Source organism: Harpia harpyja, chromosome 17 (assembly GCF_026419915.1).
Source record: "Harpia harpyja isolate bHarHar1 chromosome 17, bHarHar1 primary haplotype, whole genome shotgun sequence".
NCBI classification, from domain to species: domain Eukaryota; kingdom Metazoa; phylum Chordata; class Aves; order Accipitriformes; family Accipitridae; genus Harpia; species Harpia harpyja.
The window spans coordinates 6,624,098-6,643,946 of NC_068956.1; the positions used below are offsets into that span (position 1 = coordinate 6,624,098).

General features: G+C 36.3%; 1 protein-coding gene across 11 annotated transcripts in view; it reads left to right on the forward strand.

The window, feature by feature from the left end:
- Positions 1-19,849, forward strand: part of PICALM (phosphatidylinositol binding clathrin assembly protein) — a 69,564-nt gene that overhangs the window by 23,698 nt on the left and 26,017 nt on the right. For all 11 annotated transcript variants that reach the window (XR_008239010.1, XM_052813004.1, XM_052813005.1 and 8 more), the window contains exons 2-12: positions 4,825-4,967; positions 7,203-7,278; positions 8,549-8,651; positions 10,605-10,698; positions 11,228-11,339; positions 12,703-12,809; positions 14,018-14,059; positions 14,761-14,846; positions 16,105-16,228; positions 16,565-16,701; positions 19,107-19,207. Coding sequence is in view for 10 of the 11 variants with exons in the window: in XM_052813004.1 (XP_052668964.1) it covers positions 4,825-4,967; positions 7,203-7,278; positions 8,549-8,651; positions 10,605-10,698; positions 11,228-11,339; positions 12,703-12,809; positions 14,018-14,059; positions 14,761-14,846; positions 16,105-16,228; positions 16,565-16,701; positions 19,107-19,207 (1,125 nt within the window). In the remaining variant the exon portion in view is untranslated. The remainder of the gene's footprint in view (positions 1-4,824; positions 4,968-7,202; positions 7,279-8,548; positions 8,652-10,604; positions 10,699-11,227; positions 11,340-12,702; positions 12,810-14,017; positions 14,060-14,760; positions 14,847-16,104; positions 16,229-16,564; positions 16,702-19,106; positions 19,208-19,849) is intronic.

The following is a 19,849-nucleotide window of genomic DNA, read 5'->3' on the forward strand; positions in this document are numbered from 1 at the left end:
CGTTGTTCAAAATGAGAGGTATAGCTAAACCATTGGAAATAATCAGTACATGGAGTACATAATTCTGGCTTACGTTCAGTTTACTGTTCGGATTACTGCAAATGATACAGTCTGAGTTAGTGAAGCCTGTTTTCACGCCAAATTTTTATAATCTTACTGCAAATTAATATGGGTAAGATTCTGGAAGGAAATTCATAAAAACATGTTCATCTTACCTGATGGTTCTTTTTGTGGGGAAATAAACTAGTTGTTTATAGCTTTGTCTTAGGAGGCTGCTTAGTGCAGAATGAGGTTCTTCTGCACAAGGAGTCAGGTCACAGGCACATGTTGAAAGCACACGTGTTCTCTAGGATAATTTGTGGCAGATGCCTTTGATGTATTACCATCTAGCCTGACTGCCTCATGTTTGCTCTGGGTTAAGAATCATATAATCACTTACCATGGGTTGACTAATCCACATCTACATGCCTAGTGTGGAGTGGATGCTGTACTTCAAATGAACGTCGTAGCCTTGTAGTAGCTGCTTTGTGTAGATGATTGCTGCTCGTTTCTTGGATAGGAATCTTCAGTCTTGCTGTACTTTTACTGTGCTTTCTACCTTTGTACTTCTCTCGCCTATAACTATCAATTGTGTAAAGCAATGAATCGTTTGATTCTTTCCTGTAATGAAGGCTGAACAGTTGTAAAGACTGTAGATATCTTTGTTGGGAGTGCAAGTAACATTCTTTTTCTTACCCAGAGTATTATACAGTATTTTATTGCATGTTTTGTACTAGTGAACTTCAACAGGGTTAGGCAATACAGTTGCTTTCGTACAGGTGCAGTTGCAAATCTTCAATGTTACTGAAATGTCTGTAGACCAGACCTTTGTTTGCAAAATCTTTGCTTTGTTGGAAAAAAGCCATAAACTCAAACAGAACTGAATTATGTGAAAGTTATTTAGTGGTAAAAATTTAAACTGTTATAACAAAAATAGAAGAAACTAAACCATATTTAAAACCAAACTAGAACTGTTTTTTAGGAAAGTCTAGTTTTGACATCTCTGCTGAAATTTGGTTTATGATTTTAGTGTAGGTAGGTGAATGGAGATTGTCAAAACACAAGTCTTATCAATCACTTAAATACGTCTAAGGTTTTGAAATCTTCACAATTATACTCCTGTTGGACTATTCTTTTGGACTTTAACTTACTTCGTAAGTCACTTGTTTGGTTTTGCCTGTCTCCATTTTCTCATTCTCTTTCCATAGACTGTACATAAAATTGTAGATTACTTTAGGTTGGAAGGGACCTCAGAAGGTCCTCTAATAAACCCCCTGCTTAAACCCTGTCAAACTTTAAAAGATCTGGTTGCTTATGGGCTCTAGTGCCTGATCACTTTCACTGTGAAGATTTTTAATTTCTTAATCTGATAAGAATTTCCCTTGTTGCAGCATGACTGCTGCCTCTCATCCTTCTGCTGTAAGCCTCCAAGAAACATCTGACTGAGAAGGTAGCGTTTATATTCCCCCTCCTTGCCTTTAGCCTTCTGTTTAACAGATGGAATAAACCTACCTCCTTCAACTGCTTCTTGTGCATCATGTACTCTAAGCCCTGGCCATCCTGATGGCCTTTTTCTGGGCTGTCTCCAGCTATACCTGTGGATATGACTCTGCATTCATTGCTGTCTAAGCTTCCCTCATACAACTGTCCCAGCCAGCTGCAAGCTTAACTTAAAATTGTTGTTAACTGCTGCCTTCTTTGAAACAATGGTCAATGTTTATTATTTAATATCTGTATGCCGTGTGTCTTATGCTGTGGAAGTTTTAGCAGCTTTTAGGTGGTTTGTACTTCCCAGGAATTTCTTTTCAGCTATGAGGTGTTGTGGGCATTAATGCAGAAGGTCAATAAAGAGAGTGACTTTACTTTCTGTAGTATTGATGGGGGTAGTAAGCATTCAATCCTCCTCCTTCTATCCTATGACAAGAAGATGGAAGATGAAACAGTCATCACACTTTTACCAAGGGTTATCCTTTTTTGTTTGCTTGATTTAGTTTTTTGTTTGGTTGGGTTTTGTTCTTTTCTAAGGTTAAAGCTATTCCCCTTAGTGCCGTGCCCTTTGGTTATATACCTGCCTGTGGTATTGCTCGTACCATACCCAGTAATGAGCAGTCTTGAGATATGTTGCTTTGGGCACTTCTGTTTCAAAATACATAGCTAGTATTTTCATAGGTGGGTGTGAGACGAGTTGTGTAAAGTGTAGGATGTGAAAATAATTATATATTTGTTCCTCTCACTTAATGAAGGGTGTCTGTGGGAATAGGATAAAAAAGCAAGAACAGTATATATGACAGTCTTTCTGAACAGGCAGTGCAGCAGTGTGGGACGCAGGGTACTGTCTTCTCTTCTGCTGCGTCTGTACTATGCTGCTTATGCTATGGTTAGCACAAAATTTGCTGATCTAATTTGGATTTAACTGTGCAAATATTTCTTTATCTAATTAGCATTGTCCATGCAAATACTTTCAAAGAAGCTTTTAGACAGATGTAACTTTTCTGAAATGTGTATGATGTAGGCACTTTGGGGTATCAGGACGTACCAGATTATTAAGCATCTGTGTTGTTCAACCTGCATTTTGTAGAGAAAGAAACTTCATGTTTTGCTGAACTTAGTTTGTAGTAACTGTGGTATCGCAGTGACTCTTTCCCTTGTTTGCATTTACAAATTTAATTCCTTTCATTCAAGGCTAGACTTGCCAGTGTTACTTCTGTTCTTGCCTATGTTCTCTCCCAGTTGGCTACTACTAGTTCTCCTTCCTAACGTGCCTGCCCTCTCCCCCCACCCTCCCCCAAGTTCATTCGTATGCTTTTCACATAAACACTCATCAGTTCTGTGAGGGATGATTTTCTGCTGGGTTACAGAGCCTGTTTTCTTTTACACACTGCAAGAGATACCAAAACATGATTTGGAAGTCCAGTGGCGTTTCAGAAAACGTTTCTTCCAGCACAAAATATCATCTAGAATGGGAATAGTTTTTTTAGTAATTTTAGATGGTGGATTTTCAAGTGGCACCTCTTTCTTTGTTACTGTTGACTAGTTGGTAAATGTTGCATTTAAGAACAGAAGTTCTCGCTTTCTAATATGCATTTGCACCTCTTATACCAAAATGTATGACTTGACATCCTGTGATGCATATACCTTTGTGTTTAATGTGCGTACCTGCTAGATAGCCTTGCACAAAACTGCTTGTGTTATTACTTAGGTGGGAAGACCTGAAGATCAAGAAGCTGCAGGGCTTGGTTTTAATGATCCAGTTCAGAGCATGTCTCTTGCTGAGTAATATCCTAGCATTGTCTTAACAGCCCCAAATCATCATCCAATAATAGATAACCGTGACTTAAAAATGAGGTCATGAATGCCTGTAGTCATCAAGTCATCACAGTTTTACTTGTAGATAAAGGAATGTCTAATCTCTCCATCTCATTACATTTTGAATGTGCAAATAATTTCCTGCTTCCTTCCTTTAATAATTAAACTTGTAAATAGCAGCTTTTTCAGTTCTGACCATACTAGTTCTGAGTTTGTGGTAGCCATGCTTACCTGCTTCGGGGGCTGAAGGAGGGTCCTGTCTTTTAGGAGTCCTTCTTGGTGAATGATTGTTCGTAGCAGGGTATAAAACTGTCTTCAAAGGTTAAACATTTCCCTTCAGATTAAACGGATGTTTCCAGTTAAAACTCTAGTAGCCCTTAGACAGGCAGGCATAGGACTTACTCAAGTCTTGATCCTTATTGAGCTATGGCCTTTGGCAGGGCTGGCAGTTTGAGTGAAAATTGCTGTTTTATTTTTGGGGTGGTAATAGTAGTAAAATGTCATCGGTACTATGTTGCATTAAGTTTAAGCTTCATATTGAATGCTAGCAAGCTGTGTTATATCACATTTGGATGTTAATGTAGTTGCTTCTGTTGTATTTATCACTGTAGCATCACGATCTTAAGTCATCTCTTCCTTCATCGCCATTTGGAAATAAGTTACTGGATTATTACATGTTGTTATATTGGTTGTATTATAAGTATGGCTCCTCGTGGTTATACAGTTGTGACAGTAGCAAATTTAGAAGAAAGATAGGGTAACTTTTTTTAACAACTATTTGAAGAGTCACTAGATCTTGTCTACTGGAAGTCCAGGTTGAGCAAAAATTGGATAGCTTTGTTTTAGCTAGCCAACCTGCTAACCATCTTTTCAGTTAACAACCCGCTTTGTTGTAACTAAATTCATCTGTCAGCTTCTGTAGCTAGAGGCTCATTTTTTCACTTCACGTTTCCTGTGCCCTTTTGAAGGTGTTGATTGCATTGTATCAAGACCAAGCAGTATTTGAATCTTTTATTACTCACATTGAACTGATGTCTAGAAGGGTTTACTGGTCCATAAAGAGGCCAGAAATCTGAGATTTACAATTAATTCTAGTCATAATTTTCCAGTAAAACTTGATTAAATGGTAGCATGTAAGAATTATTTTGCTATTAATGCTTTAGATGTTTGAAAGCTGGGAGTTGTTAGTCAGAGATAGTGTAAATCGTTACAATGCTTGTGTTCCAGGACCTTCTAAGGCAACTGCAAAAGCAATTGAGGACCAGGAATCTTGGCAGTGAGCAGAGTGGATTTTGTATTATGAGGTTCTGGTAGACTAGTGCCATGGTGCTTTTCAAGAAATAATTTATTTTACTGGAAAGCTCCTCAGTTTTCATAGAAAATATTACTATATAAAATGAGTGTACTGATTTTTTTTTTTTGGTATGTTATTAATTTTCCTTCACAGAACCCATAGTAATAAAAATTTCTGTATTGCAGATTTAATCCAGTGCACAAATGAGATGAATGTGAACATCCCACAACTGGCAGACAGTTTGTTTGAAAGAACTACCAACAGTAGCTGGGTAGTGGTCTTCAAATCTCTCATCACAACCCATCACCTAATGGTGTATGGAAATGAGGTAATACAAAAAGTGATACATCTGAGAACAGTTACAGCACTTTATTCCTATAAATGTCAGCTAAATGCTTCTACTAATTATCTTTGTAAGAAGATCTGTATTTTTACGTTTTTCTGTCTTAACTCTGCATGAACACAGGTCTCATTATATGTTTGTCTACTTAGTTTGTTTCTACTTTAAAGTTGGTAATTCTAGAATCAAAAGTCAGTGTCCTGAATGCTGGAGGTACCTCTTTCTGTGGTGTTATTCTAATAATAAGAAACAAACCAAACAAAACCAACAGAAATTATCTTGAATGGAATTCTGAAAGCTGAAAATGGAAGCATTTTTTGGTTCGTGCTCTAGCTAATTCAGATGGTCTTTTCCCCCAGATAACTTGATTCTGAGTAGATTTCCACCATCACCCCTTAAACTTTTGCAGTGAAGGCAAATGTGTGCCTGTGAGCTGGCTTTGAGTATGAGCATCTAAGTAACACCAAATACTGTAGAACAATTAAACAAAATCCCAATTTAAACAAAAAGGAATAAGCAGCTTTTGTTCCACAACTTGAATTCCTTTGGGGCCTTATATTTTCGAGATGCCAAGCATAGCAGCAGCTTGAATTTTCTGCATTTTTAAAAAAACCAAACTATACTTTAAGGCTCTCTTAGAAAGTGTTTGTAAACATTCCTTTTTACTGCAAACAGTCAGTATAATGTAAGCTATATGAAGTATGGAATTAAGCTTTAGAAATATGAAGTTTGGAATTAAGCTTTAGAAAATTACAAGTAGGATTTTGTGGAGAGGACCAAAACTTTTCATTTCAGGTTGCATTCAGAGTTCTTATAGGTCATGTAACTGCTTCCTCTGGCTGACTGGCTGTGTTGTGAAGGGTTTTAAGTTTTAAAAAAATATATATATACTGGTTTCTCTTGCAGTTCAGCTATGGAGTATTTCTGGTCTTGGTGAAAATCTATACTTTGAAGCTAAGCAAGCCACAAGAGGGCAAACTTCTCATGTTGACTTTAAGCATTATCACTGGGATAATTGACACTTTCCAAAACAGAGTCTATACACTTTTGCTGTGCTTGCACTTTGAGTCATATAAATTTTAAACTGATACTAATACGCTTCACAGTAATTAAAGGTATTTCATGGGACCACTCTCTGAAATACTTTCCATTTAAGAATGAAACTGCCAAATGTTTTGCTTGCCAAATGTGTTACAGAAGTAATGAGGGTCAGATTGCTGCTCAAGATGAAACTTTTCACAGCTAGAAGTAGGACTTGAACAATGAACATGGAAAGTGAGTGCTTATGAAAATGTCTAGAAGTTATAGAGAATCTGTAAATCCCTTTGTAAGACTGAAAAGTGTTTGGTCCTCCAGCTTTTGCTTAATTCATTTATAGCTAGGTACTGAGTGCTTTTACCCTTCTCCAGTGTTTTTTCTATGTAACCTATGTGTTTATGCTAATGAAAAACATTCGGTAGTACGTGTTACACTAATCAGAACTATTTTTTCCTCTGTCAAAATGTTATTACAAATGAAAGATTGGTATATTTTTGTAGCAGCTCTCTATACAGTGGTTCATAAGACAAAATTATTTTTCTTACTAAATAAGATGTGGTGCCAGTGATCTGAAATGTCTTGACAAAATGAAAATAGCATCATTCATTTTTCTGAAACGTAATTCAGAATTATGTGTAACTAATGACATGTACTAAGTGTGATACTGTGTTAACATTTTATAGGGATTCTTATGTTTATTTAACATTTGATTTATAAGCAAACTAATCTTTATATCACCTTATTTTCATATTTAAGCTAAGTACTATTAAAATTGTATGATGAGCAAAGATGCCTTGCCTAATTGGTAAAATGAAATCAACTGTTATAAAATTGAAGTTAGTGAAACAATTGTGAGCATGTAAAATGAGAATGTAGTGGCAGCGATTTTTTTCAGGAGTTTACAGTTCCATATTCTGGCTTAAAATAAACAAGAGTCTTTCAGTCAGAGGCTTTCATGCAATATCTACGTGAACTTGATTTTGTTCACAGATTTTTACATAAAAAATAGTAACTAGGTTAATTTGAAAATTTAGCTGAGTTTTTGTAATAGTTTCCAGATTTGAAATCAGTCTTAAAGCATAAAAACTGAATTTCATAAGCTGGATTAAAAGAGTTTCTAGTACTGTTACCTCAGTTCCAGCTCATTGGTAATATAGTAAAAGCATTTAAATTTTTCCTTTCTAGCGTTTTATCCAGTATCTGGCGTCCAGAAACACATTGTTTAATTTGAGCAATTTCCTAGACAAAAGTGGATTGCAAGGTAAGGTGTCGTTTTCATTAAAAGTTAGTAGTGTGCTGGGGGACAGTAAATATAACTTGGTAACGCTAATGGACTATGTAACTTAAGAAGTAATTTTTCTGTCTGTTTTACCCCAGACTGCATTTCTTAATTTAAAATGCTATTGTGACATGGCAGAAGCTGTCTGCTGGAGGAATTTGTTGCATCTTTTAGGAAAGGCTTACTTATACATGCTTCTAGCTTTCTTAGCTAAACAGATCTGACTTGGTATTCCTCCTAATTCTGAAGAGATTTCTCCATTTGGAGAGGTATATTTTGATTAGTAAGTTAAATTTCAAAAAATGCATCATATGTACATCAGATACAGCATGTCAGTGAGACAAGAACTGTGCCTAAAAAAATAAATAACTTTTTGGAAAATTGTTTGAAGACCATTCTGTCCATCTTTGAAACTAATTCTTCGGGCAAATAAGTTTTTCTCTGGTTCAGATTTTTCAGCTGAAATACCCTTCCAAACTGTTACGCTGCTGTTCAGTGCAGTTCTGATCATATATGTAGCTGTTATGTTTTTTTTTTTTTTTTTTTTCTCCTGAGGTGGTTTCTTACTTTCTGCATTACTTTTTATATAGCTGCTTCTAATTTTTGCCACAAGTGTACTGCACCAGGCACACAGAATGGTTGCCTGGGGACAGAAACCTTCTCAGTGATAACCAAGGGTCTACCAAATTACTTCATTTTATTGAGTCTTAACTTCCACGGTCTCAGGATAGATTATGAACAGATCTTTTTCTTATTCTGTATCCTTAGACTGACAGTTATAAAAATATTTCCTATTGCCACTGTCTTTAACAGGAAAATTTCTGTCATGTCTTAATGTTTCCTTCAATGCCTTCTTTTTTTCTCTAGTCAGTTTTAAATGGGAGAATGTGTTGTGGAATTGATGTTTGCATCTTTGTGAATGCATCATGTAATTTTTTTGATAGTAACTTATATCGTATGAGAGAACTTGTATAAAAATACTTTGTTTTGCTTTTGGAAGTAATTTCCTTAGGAAGTTAAGTGTAAACTTCTATGTAGTTCAGGTCTTCTAGATATTTGCAGTATTGTCTGCTTGATTTACGTGGTGAATATGATGACATACATGGTTTGTTTTGTAACAAATTAACTATACAAAATCAGGCCAAAATGTAATGAAGCTGTCTTGTGTTAGTATCTTGCACCTTACTTAGAGTAAGGTTCTTGATCTTTAATTGACTAGGTAAGTAATAAGTATCTGAAACTTGTTTTTTAGGTTATGACATGTCAACGTTTATCAGACGGTATAGTAGATATCTGAATGAAAAGGCAGTTTCCTATAGACAAGTGGCTTTTGACTTCACAAAAGTAAAAAGAGGGTAAGGACTGTATTTTGCTTCTCTTATCTTGAGGTTTTGTCTTATGTCCTGCAATTCAAGTGGAAAATACCAATGTTGGCTCCAGCTTAGTACAGACAGTAATGTCTGCTTTTCTCAGTTGAGTATCTCCCATGACACAGAAAGGCTCAACTGCCCAGTTATGTATATTGCAAAAATATTTTACTTCAGTTGTTGTGATTTTACTTCTTTAAACATTAACAGTTCAATACAAAGAACTGAAAAATGGTATGCATCAAAGTAGTAGATGCTATTCTGAGTTTGTCTACAGGAATTAAAATTTTCCCTGGAATGTGAGCTCCTTTAAGAGAAATTGGTTGTTTGAGAGTAGGTGCCTGTTTACATGTAAAATAACACAGTGCAGAGCACCAGTAGTTGGGTAAATTGCACGTTATAGTGCACGATGGAATTAAGCTGGAGATCTCTTCCATCGGGAAGGCTGGAGAGCATGTACTGGTCATGGTTGAAAATCTTTCCATCTTTGTCCATCAACTGTGTATGCAGTGCTTTTTAAAGTTTAAAAATGTAATTTTAGTTTTATGTTTGGGCATCTTTTATCATCCATACACAGGATAATTTATATTTATGCTAAAAACTTAATTCTTAACCCACAAAAATCTCAACTTAAAACGGTTAAATGAGTTACCTGCAATAGTGGGCTGTCTAATGATACCTTGCATTAGTATTACAAAGGCATTTGAAATTGGCCTGAGAACACTGTCCAGATCCCTTATACCTCCTTGCTAATACTGTACAGTCCATTTTGTTTTGAAATGTGATGGTAAAGTAAAAGGGGAATGCTTGGGCTTCTTTTGCTCTTTCTGCCTTTAGAGATGATTGGAGTCCCAACAACACGGAATACTTAGCCTTTTCCGTGTACAGGACGTGTGTGATCAGGTGGCTGCAGGTACACTAGAGAGAGAGGCAGTTGTTTTATTATCAGGTGTTTTGGGCTCAGTGAGGTGAATTATTTAGTCCACAGCACATGCCTGGAGGTCCTTCGGTGAGCCAGCAGGAATAACTGCTCTGGTGGCAGCAATCTACCTTTTCCACACCTCAGTTTTTCTCAGGGACTCTGCACCCATGCCCTGCCACATTAAGTTTATTGCAGTTGCTGTTTGCTGTTAGCAGGGAGTATACAGCATGAGTGGAAAGAGCAGAAAGCTGGAAGCAGTGTGCTCCCCATTGCCTTCCAGCCTGGAGAACAGCCACAGCCTTTTCTGTGCAGATGCACTGTGAGATTTGCACTTGCAGGAAACATTTGGTTTGCTGTGTGCATGCTGATGAACTGCAAGGCTGTCTGATTTGTCTTACAGAAAGCAGTTGTTTCTTGTCACTGAGATGATTTAATCTCTTCCTCTGTTGTTGCTTTTCTTGGATATTTTTGGTCTTACTCTATTCAATCTGGACAATTAATAAACAACCAAATACTAGTAGTCAGCTATTAAAAGGAGGTGTCATGTAGTCTCTATAATCTTTCTGAAAAAGCTCGAACACATATTGCTACATTTGTTTATTCTTTCTTACTGCTTTTAGTTGACAAGAAAATCATCCAAACTGACACAAAATAATAATCAGGTGATTGGAAAAAGCATAGGTAAAAATTTGCTTCAGAAATAACCTTCAGAACATTTTTTTGGTTACCTGATGCCTCATAGCTCTGCTATATTCCTGAGCACTATCAGTTTCATTTCCTCTGAATAAAAATTCATCTTGGATTCATATTTTGGCTAGAAAAAAGTTGTTGCTTTTGTACACTGCAGTTATTACAGTTGTATTGGCTAGACAGCATTCCTAAACACCAAAATGCCTGCTTTGAATGGCAATGATTTAAATGTTTTCTCTCATGACCTGTTTTATTTTCTATGTTATGTTTCTCATTAACAATTGCCTTCAAAATTCAGGTGAAGAATTTTCTTTTGTTTTGCATAACAGGGCTGATGGAGTGATGAGGACAATGAGCACAGAAAAACTCCTAAAAACTGTACCAATTATACAAAATCAAATGGATGCACTTCTTGACTTCAATGTAAGTTTAGCAGCATGTGCGTCTCTTAACATACTATTGACTTTGTTGTACAAACATGCACAAGCCTGTAAAATAGGTCAAGATTAAAGGTCTTGAACTTGGTTCCATGCTATCTGCACAGCTTAAAGAGCACAAATTGTTTTGTTGATTGGTATACCCCCAAGAAATCAGGAAAAAAGAAATACGGTGCTCACTGGAGAGAATGCTTTGTGCTAAATTAGCATTGTTTATTGTGTAGACTGCGTGCAAACAAGAATTGTTCATTTAAAAGTTGATTGTTTCTGCCCTCTGTCTTCTAGCTATATTATTTAGCATTAACATGAGTTAACAAAAATGTCTGCCAAAACAATTTGATTTAATTCTGTGCTGAGAGATCCTGCGTTGATTTGCTGCTATGCTGCTACTTTCCACTAATAGCCAGTGAGATGATTGGAAAGCATGCCTTGGGATAGAGTACTGGAGTTCAACTAGGAGTTTTCCAATAAGGGATCAATTCAGTTAAATTAACTTTTTTTTCTGATTTTCCTAGGTCAATAGCAATGAACTTACAAATGGTGTAATTAATGCTGCCTTCATGCTCCTCTTCAAAGATGCCATTAGACTCTTTGCGGCATATAACGAAGGGATTATTAACCTCTTGGGTAAATATAACTGCCTTCTCCAATGTTAAACTTTGGGGAGGGAGCTCAGTAAACAATCACGAATAGCTGCTCTTTTTCGAGAAGTTGAAATAGTCCTACTGTAAAACACCAAAATATTAATGTTATTTCCAACTCAGATTTATTTCCAAGGTTTTTCTGTCCAATTGCATTTTCCGTTGCATTGTATTACAGGGATGGGTAAATTTCTGAAAGCAAAGCCCATTCAAAATTTTCTTCACTTTTTTTTTTTTTTTTTTTTTTTCTTGGACTGCTTTGTGGGTTTTTTATGGTGTCTGGGGGGGGGTTGTCTCATTGAACTGTGTGGCAAACCTGAATCATGATACTGATTTTTTTTTTTTTTTTTTTTATTCTTAAGAGGCAAGATCAGGTTTTTTTCTTTTTAAGTGGCAAAAGTTATGGTCAGTTACAAATTTGCAGTTACAGTATCTGGGATTGCTTGGCTATTGAAACTTTAATATTGCTTGATTGTAATGATTGGTTGGCTTCTGTTTCTAAAGCATATCTTATATTTTAACGGGAATTACAAATTGCAGGTTCAGGCCCTTTCACTTGCACACACTGGAGATGCAGGGGAGCCTAAATTTGGAAAATAATTAAGTTGAAAGTAATCTGTTGATTTTCTTGATTTGGTTGTATTCTGTGATTGGATCAAGCTACCTGATTGCTGTTACTACCCAATGCTTGCAATATGGAAAGCAAAATCCAGAATTAGTCAGTAAAGGACAGTCATGCTTCCAGTCTGAAGCCCCTGTCTACTTCTTTCCCTCAGTAAGATGAACTAGCATGCAGTTGCTTTCACTCATGGTTTGAGTGAAACTTAATATAGAAACAGGCCTTGAAAGTGCTATTTCAAGGAGGGTGGCACCCTCTCACTTTCAGCACCAATGTTTTGTAATCAGTTGTACCTCACTGTAGACCACACCATAACAAGAGGCATTGGTCTGGCAGAGAACATCAAAATCTTGCCTGATATGTGGCCACTGGAATAGAGCAGATGTTTAACTGCCAGATTGTAAAATTGCTCCCCCGCCCCCAGAGGATTAATTTACATTTCTTTGGGTGACCTTTTTTTAAACTTGATCATCCTCTTCAGGGTGGTTATGCTTTTGTGAGATCTAGTACCTGCAAGGTAAGGTGTAATTGCATGCATGTGATCATTAGGTCATGTTCCACAGAGCTTTTGTCATTTGGTGCAAGTTAGGCATAGTGACTTCTTTAGTTAACATAACAAAACAAATCTGCAGGCAGTTTCTGTTTGTCTTGTTTTATATGCTTTTGCTTTGCGTATCCTTTGCAGAATGCTTCATTTCTTATTTAATGCAAGTATTCTTACTGTTTATAGAAAAATACTTTGATATGAAAAAGAACCAGTGCAAAGAAGGCCTTGATATATATAAGAAGTTCCTCACTAGAATGACACGGATCTCAGAGTTCCTTAAAGTTGCAGAGGTAAACTTCAGTCAGCCAAACTTTGCCTTTTATTTGAAACAGCTTATAAAGTGCTTATTTTCTCACAAAGGAGATACTTTTTCCTTCCAGCCTAATTGCAGGGTCATCTTGTCAGTCTCTACCCTGATTAGTTCATTTGAGGACTGTATTGAAAAACCTGACTACAGAATACTTACTGGTTTTTATCTTTTACTTAAGGAGGGTGTATAAATACGCATTTTAAAATTTCCTTGGTTACGTAATAATTGTGAGCTTTCTTTGAAGAAGAGCCTTGCTTTAAACTAATAAAGTAGCTTCATGGTCATCTGCAGCTTTCTATGATTCTATCTGTATTCTAGTATGAAACCCACAATTCTGCCATAAGTTTTAGATGAAATAACGGCTTCGCAAATAAGAAATTGAGACAAGTAGATGAACATGTGATTATTTTTTTATATATGTCTTGGCTTTAGGTGTGTTTGTAGAGGAAAAAGCAGTTACTTTGCAAAACGTTTTGTTTGTGGTTTTTAAAAATGTAGTCTGTTGCATTTTTGTTTCTGAAGCATCGCTGAATTGATGTCCTAGTATTATGGAATTCCTCAGTTGAGATGTGTGCTCCTGTTCTTATTTTGCTTTCCTTCGTTATTCGTATCTTTCTTAACAAAAAATTAGCCGTAAAGCTTGGCTCACTGTCTGTCCTGACAGAATATCTCTATCGGAGATACTGCCTTCAGCTATCTTCAGTTCATAACACTATCAACTGAAGTTGAGAGTGTTAATCTTTCTATTGTAACAATATATATACTGCTGCAGAACATCTTCAGTTTGATCTGCATTTTAGAAAACAGCTTCTTTACAAAACTTTGAAGGTGCTTTGTTTTAGAAAAATATATGCTCTATGTCAGTAGGTCTGAGAAATTACCACATAAATTGTGGGATAGGCAAACTTCTCTAGCCTTAAAATTCGGAAACACTTGATTCTTACTCTGTTTTATTTCTAAGGTTGTATCTGTTAAAATATCTCTAACATGCCTACTTCAAATGTGTATACGTTTAGTGGAAGAATTTATTATAACCAATCATTACAGAGTTCAGATTGTGGAGATTTAAAATGTATATGGACAGGTTTGTGCTTTTTACATGACTTCATCTTAATGTTGTTTGCTTTTTGAGCATCTCTGCCTTTAATAAAAACAAACAGGTTCTAAAGCTCATTTGTTTTATTACAGCAAGTTGGAATTGACAGAGGAGACATACCAGATCTCTCACAGGTAGATAAACCTATTATGTGTTTGCCACTACATGCCTGTTTTGGGGTTGCATAATGAGAAAAACTTGGCATTATGGCATTCACTTATGCTTTCTTGCGTACATTGTCACCAAGTTATTTCCAAGTTTGTGGTTAAATCCAACCTCTGTCAGAGCCTGGCTTTTATATGCAGTGATCCTACTCTAAAATATTAGAGAACATTTCTGTCATACTCTAATTGAGTTTTAAGACGACCTTATTTCTATCATGCTTGAAGATGCAATTTATATCTGTGAGTTCACATAATGAAACTTTTACATGACATTATGAAGCTGTGGTTCTTAGCAAGCTTGCTTTTGGCTGTATGCCCATTTAAATAACTGTGAAGGCTTGCAGAGCGAGCGTGCACATAGAAATTACTTTAGGTACAATTTCCTTCTTAGTGTCTCTTGAAATACTGACTTCTTCCAATTGTCTGCTTGCCGCTTCCTTGACATATTTCAGTACTTACTGGTGAGTCATTATGACAAAGTAATGTAGTGAGGAGAGTACATCACCTGATATTTTAAGTAATTACATATGTACAGGATGCCAAGATGTGGTATAAATATTCTGAGCTGTTGTACTAGTTGCCCAACAGTTGCATTCTCTGAAAGTCTTCTAACTACTGATTTGCTTCGCCTTAGATTCTTCAAATATGTTCCTGAATGTCTTTTTTTGCAGGCACCGAGTAGCCTTCTTGATGCTTTGGAGCAACATTTAGCTTCTCTAGAAGGGAAGAAAATCAAAGATTCCACAGCTGCAAGCAGGTGCTTATGCCCTTGTCCTTTTAAGCAATTGTTAAATTGAATGTTAACTCCATTATTTTCAATTTTGTTATAAACTAAGGTTTGTGTAGGCTATGTTGAAGACACTGTATTAGCAATGATAGAATAGCAAGTTATCATACCTTTTGCTGAGTACTTAAGACAGTTTATCCAGGTCAACAGAACTAGACTTTAAGGAGCAAGGAGCTGCAAGCACTTGCTGTAGAATCCCTCATGCAGTAGTTATATTTTTAACATCTAATCTTGAACTTCTGAAAAGAAGCTAATTTTTTTTCATTTACTGCCTGCAAATATTCATTTTATGTTAATAATTAGACTTCTGTAAGGTATGCAACATTTATTTAATGTCCTTAGACTCTTAAATCTCAACTTAATCCCTTTTTTGTCAAAAGCAAGGAAATGCTTCCAGAAGTCCTTACATTAAGAATGACTTTTTAAAGTTGGGGATTAAAGCCATAATGTATATGGTAAAAGGCATTCACTGATTTTGAGTGCTTTCTAAAACACAAAGTGCAATCTAGAGAAGTCCTCTAGGCAACTAACTTCATTGTTTAAATCTAAAAAGACTTAATATTGGGGGGAGGGCTTGCAAAATTAAATAGTATTTCTTTATTGCATGTTCAAAAAATAAGGCAGTAACATTTTATATGTTCTTTTTTTATGGTAGTGACAATATTAGGGCTTAGCACCATTTTGTTAGCTGCTTTTCAGAATATTTTCTTTCTTTTGTATGATTAGTTTGTTTTAAAAATTAAGTATTTATTTTAAATCTCTTTGCACACTTAAACATGATGATAAATTGCAAACTTTTCCTCTGGGATATACTGGTTGCATTGATATTTTCTTACCTAAACCTGTTAAATTAGCAGCAATTTGAATTGGAGCCTAGATTATCAGAGATTCCCGTGTATCTACAAATAATGCCATCTTAGGCAAACAGGAGAAGAGCAAAGGCTTCAAACATGAATTCTGTGATGCTGTTTGGAGGGGAAACATTTAAGGGGGAAAATCCAAAATCCAGTGTGTAAAAGCAGATAGCATGATTTCTAGGCATTTTCATTTTGCAGTTCATATGGTGTATCTTATTTAAACTTATCACTTCCTATTGTACAGCATAAGATATAACCAATGTTATAAAGAGTTCAGAAGGAGACTGGGTGGATACAAGCAAAGTGTTCTTTAGATGATCCTACCACATCACCTATTAACAGCCAGCTTTTCTCCTGTCCAATTACTTTAGGGCTACCACCCTTTCCAATGCAGTCTCTTCCCTTGCAAGCACTGGCCTGTCCCTCACAAAAGTTGATGAAAGGGAAAAACAAGCTGCATTAGAGGAAGAACAGGCTCGCTTAAAAGCTTTAAAGGTAAGCATACAGAATTTTTAATGGCAAACACTTTTCCTATGTTCTTTTTGATAGCTTATTAGGATTCTTAAAGGAGCAAAGGGAAAAAAGAGCTATTAATACTGAAGATGTATGGTTGACAAAGCACTGGACGTAGAATCTTATGTAAATATGTATACCGTACAACTTGTTAAAATAATTTCTGAAGGATTTGTGGCACCACTTACTCTTGTAAGTAGCTGACACTAGTGTGTGGAATAAATAAAAAGAATTCTTTAGTTCTGCTTTACTTACCTCCAAAGTCATATACACAAAAGTTGTTTCAGGATTTCTTATGCCACCTCACTTTCCCAACAGGAGCAACGTCTAAAAGAACTTGCAAAGAAACCTCATACCTCTTTAACAACTGCAGCTTCTCCTGTGTCAACGGCAGCAGGAAGCATAATGACTACACCAGCTATTGATATTTTTTCTACCCCTAGCTCTTCAAACAGGTATGCTTAATGGTGTTGCTTCATTGTGAGATGCACTGCAGCTAGGGTTTCCTCTAAATTTCTACTGCAGAGTGTACATAGCAGAAGGTTGGTTGGGCGTAGAGTACATTAGTGATGTAATAAGAAATTATATTTTGGGTAAAGTTGATGGGAAAATAACCTATTGCCATAAATAACATAAAATGTGTGTTTTCATCGTCCGTTTGCAGAATATTTTCCGATACGAACCAACTGCTGACAGCCCTTGTAGCTGTTCTTAGTTGGTGAGCCAGACAGTTGGAACTGTAAAACAGACATGCTTTGTCCCCAAAGAACCTTACAAGTTGGGAAAAGTCAAATAAAAATTCAGTTTGGGAGGTCATAAAGATAATATTGAATTTAATGTTGCATTTCTAGATCTTTAAAAGTAGAGTGGTAAAAAATGTTCTTGCTAGATTTTCAGAAAAAGGAAAGCCTGAAACAGGGTTTGAAAGAAGAGAGGGAGGTTTTGCAGTCTTGAGTTGTATCTGCAACATCTCTATCTGCAAGGACTTGCAAAGATAGCGCAAGAATACTCACTGCACGCTAATCCTGATCTTTGAGTAGCAGGAACTGTTGGTATGAGTAAGTGTGTGATCTTCATTCTGTAAATAGCAGTCAAATCAAGAAGTAGCAGAAGGTACATGCTTTTATCACTACAGAAGGAAATAGCTCTCTGAAGGCATATTTTCGCTTTGAGTGTGATCCTAAACGTAAAGGATTACTTAGTTGTTCTGTTAGAGCTCATGTAAGAATCTACTGTTCTTTTAAAGTAGTCATCACTTTGACAGCCTTCTTTCCCCATTAGAAAGCTATTGTAGGAAATTATTTGACACCAAATATGGTGGAAAATAGCTGAATCGCGTGTAAGGAGCTAGAAAATCTGTCAGTGTTAGTAACTGAAAGACTTCCTTGACAAAAGATTTTCTTTTAAATTGCTTTTTAGAGGCCAAAATATTTGAAATGGCTGTATGCTTTGAATTAGTAACTTGAATATCTGATCTTGCTTCTTAAGAGGTCTGAAACATAGAAACATCTGATAAAGCTTCTTCAAACAGCCAGAAATGCTACATAGTGGAGACAAGAGCGTTTTCTTCTAAAAAAAACAAATGCTAGTTTCTCTTCATGTTTAAATTCAGTTGCTGGCAGTATGACTGCTATGAGCAAAGAACAGATTTTACAGCAGGAGCTGCCGTGAAGGGGATATGTTGGGTCATAAGTTCAGTTGCTTGCTATTACATGCAATGTGTCTGATTTAATCCCAATAATTAAGTTGAACAAGCTTTATCTTGAAAATTATCTTGGTTCTGCTGTTCATATTACAGGGCTGTGCCAGACCATGCAGCTTTTTAATAAGAGCAGTAGTGGCAAAATGTGATTTCAGTCACTGTTGAATGAAATAGTAAGAACTGAATGATACAAGTGATTGGATCAGCAAGAGAATATACAGAGATCTAGGATGCCGCTACTAGCCTTTAAACTCTTGTGCCAGTCTCATTTCAAAAGATGCTTGGATGCCACAGTGACTTGGCTTCCGTCCATAGCAGCCATATGTGCGAATTTTGGTTCATTTTGTGTTCTAAAAAGTTCTGGGTGGACACCGGTGCTCCTCCCCCCCCCCCCCCCCCGACTAATTTAAAGTATAAAACTATATATATATATAGTTTTATACTATATAAAGTATAAAACTCTCTGCAAGAGGATGGATTTTACTGTTCCTGTTTGACTCTTGAAATTATTGCAGCAGTTGTATTTAAGACTTCACTCTTCATTTCCATGTGATGTTCTTGGGTGTCAATTTGGTTTTGAATAGTCTAAAATGTGCATTTAAATGAGTTTTCATTCACATGATTGATGTGTGATCAGGTGTTTCAAGGCAGCTTATACTTTGCTTTCCCCAAAGTTCTGTAATAGCTCATAGATGTAAGCCAGTTTCTCAGCAATGGTTGATAGTGGAAAGATACGAGTTGTGGAATTTAGATGTAATGTTTTGGTGCTGCAGCCCATTAGAGTTCATTCTGTCAATCTGCTTTTGTCATACTGTAGGGCTTTCGTGAGGTTATTTTTAAATGCTGCTGAACATTGCAGAACATAACACGCTGTAGCCCTGGTGTTGGACTGTGAGGAAGACGAGAAGTCTGGTTGTCTTTCTGTCTTAGCTTTGACAAAAGTCACTTGGCATAACATAGAACTTAGCTTGCTAAATTAACACTTCTACAGAACTGAAAATGTGAAGTTTACTAGACTTTCTGATTTTGGCTTACTTTATCCATTTTGTAACAACCATTCTGTAACAAAGTTTTCCTTACTGTTGACAGTCACTAGCATTTGCCTTGTATTGAAAACCCTGATGTAGTTCAAACAGTTGTATTAATTTATCTTTGTAGCACTTCAAAGCTGCCAAATGATCTGCTTGATTTGCAGCCAACTTTTCATCCGTCTGTACATCCTATATCTGCTGCTCCACAAGTAGGAAGTACCTGGGGAGGTAAGAATTCTGAATGGGATTAAGGTTCTAATTGCTATGGCTATGTTCCTGTAAACGTTTCCCCTAGTCTGTGGCTGTTTCTTCTTTAAAGACAGAGATCTTGCAAAGACAAGCTACAAGTGGATGAAGGGAGCAGAAAAAGTCAAACCAGGGTATGGATTGAAATAATGTAGCAGCATGTGGTGATTACAAAGAATTTTGATACAAGAGTTCTTAGTAGCAAGGTTACTTTAATTGTTGACCAGCTCTGTCAGCCTCTTAACTGCTGTCTTCAAGAGTCACATAGCAAGCTACAGAAACGTAGCTGTGAGAAGTCAGTTCTGTGAAGGTGTCTGCCACATAGTCCATGTTGCATACTAGGAACTTGAATACAGAATGTTTTTAATACACATTTTAAATTTTGTCTAATGTTAAATTTGCAGATGATAATACAGCAGAACTTAGATGAGGCCTGAAAGGAGGCAGTTGTGACAACTATGCATAGAAGGCAAGAAAAGCCAGAGTTAGTTATTGAAAGCAAAATGAGGCACCGCTTGACAAATTCTCTGCTGTATTTCATTTAACTACAAAGACAAATTACCAAAAAGCTGTGATTGGATCTCTTTAAGTGAAGAGACAAAATTTATAAGAAACTCTTCCCTG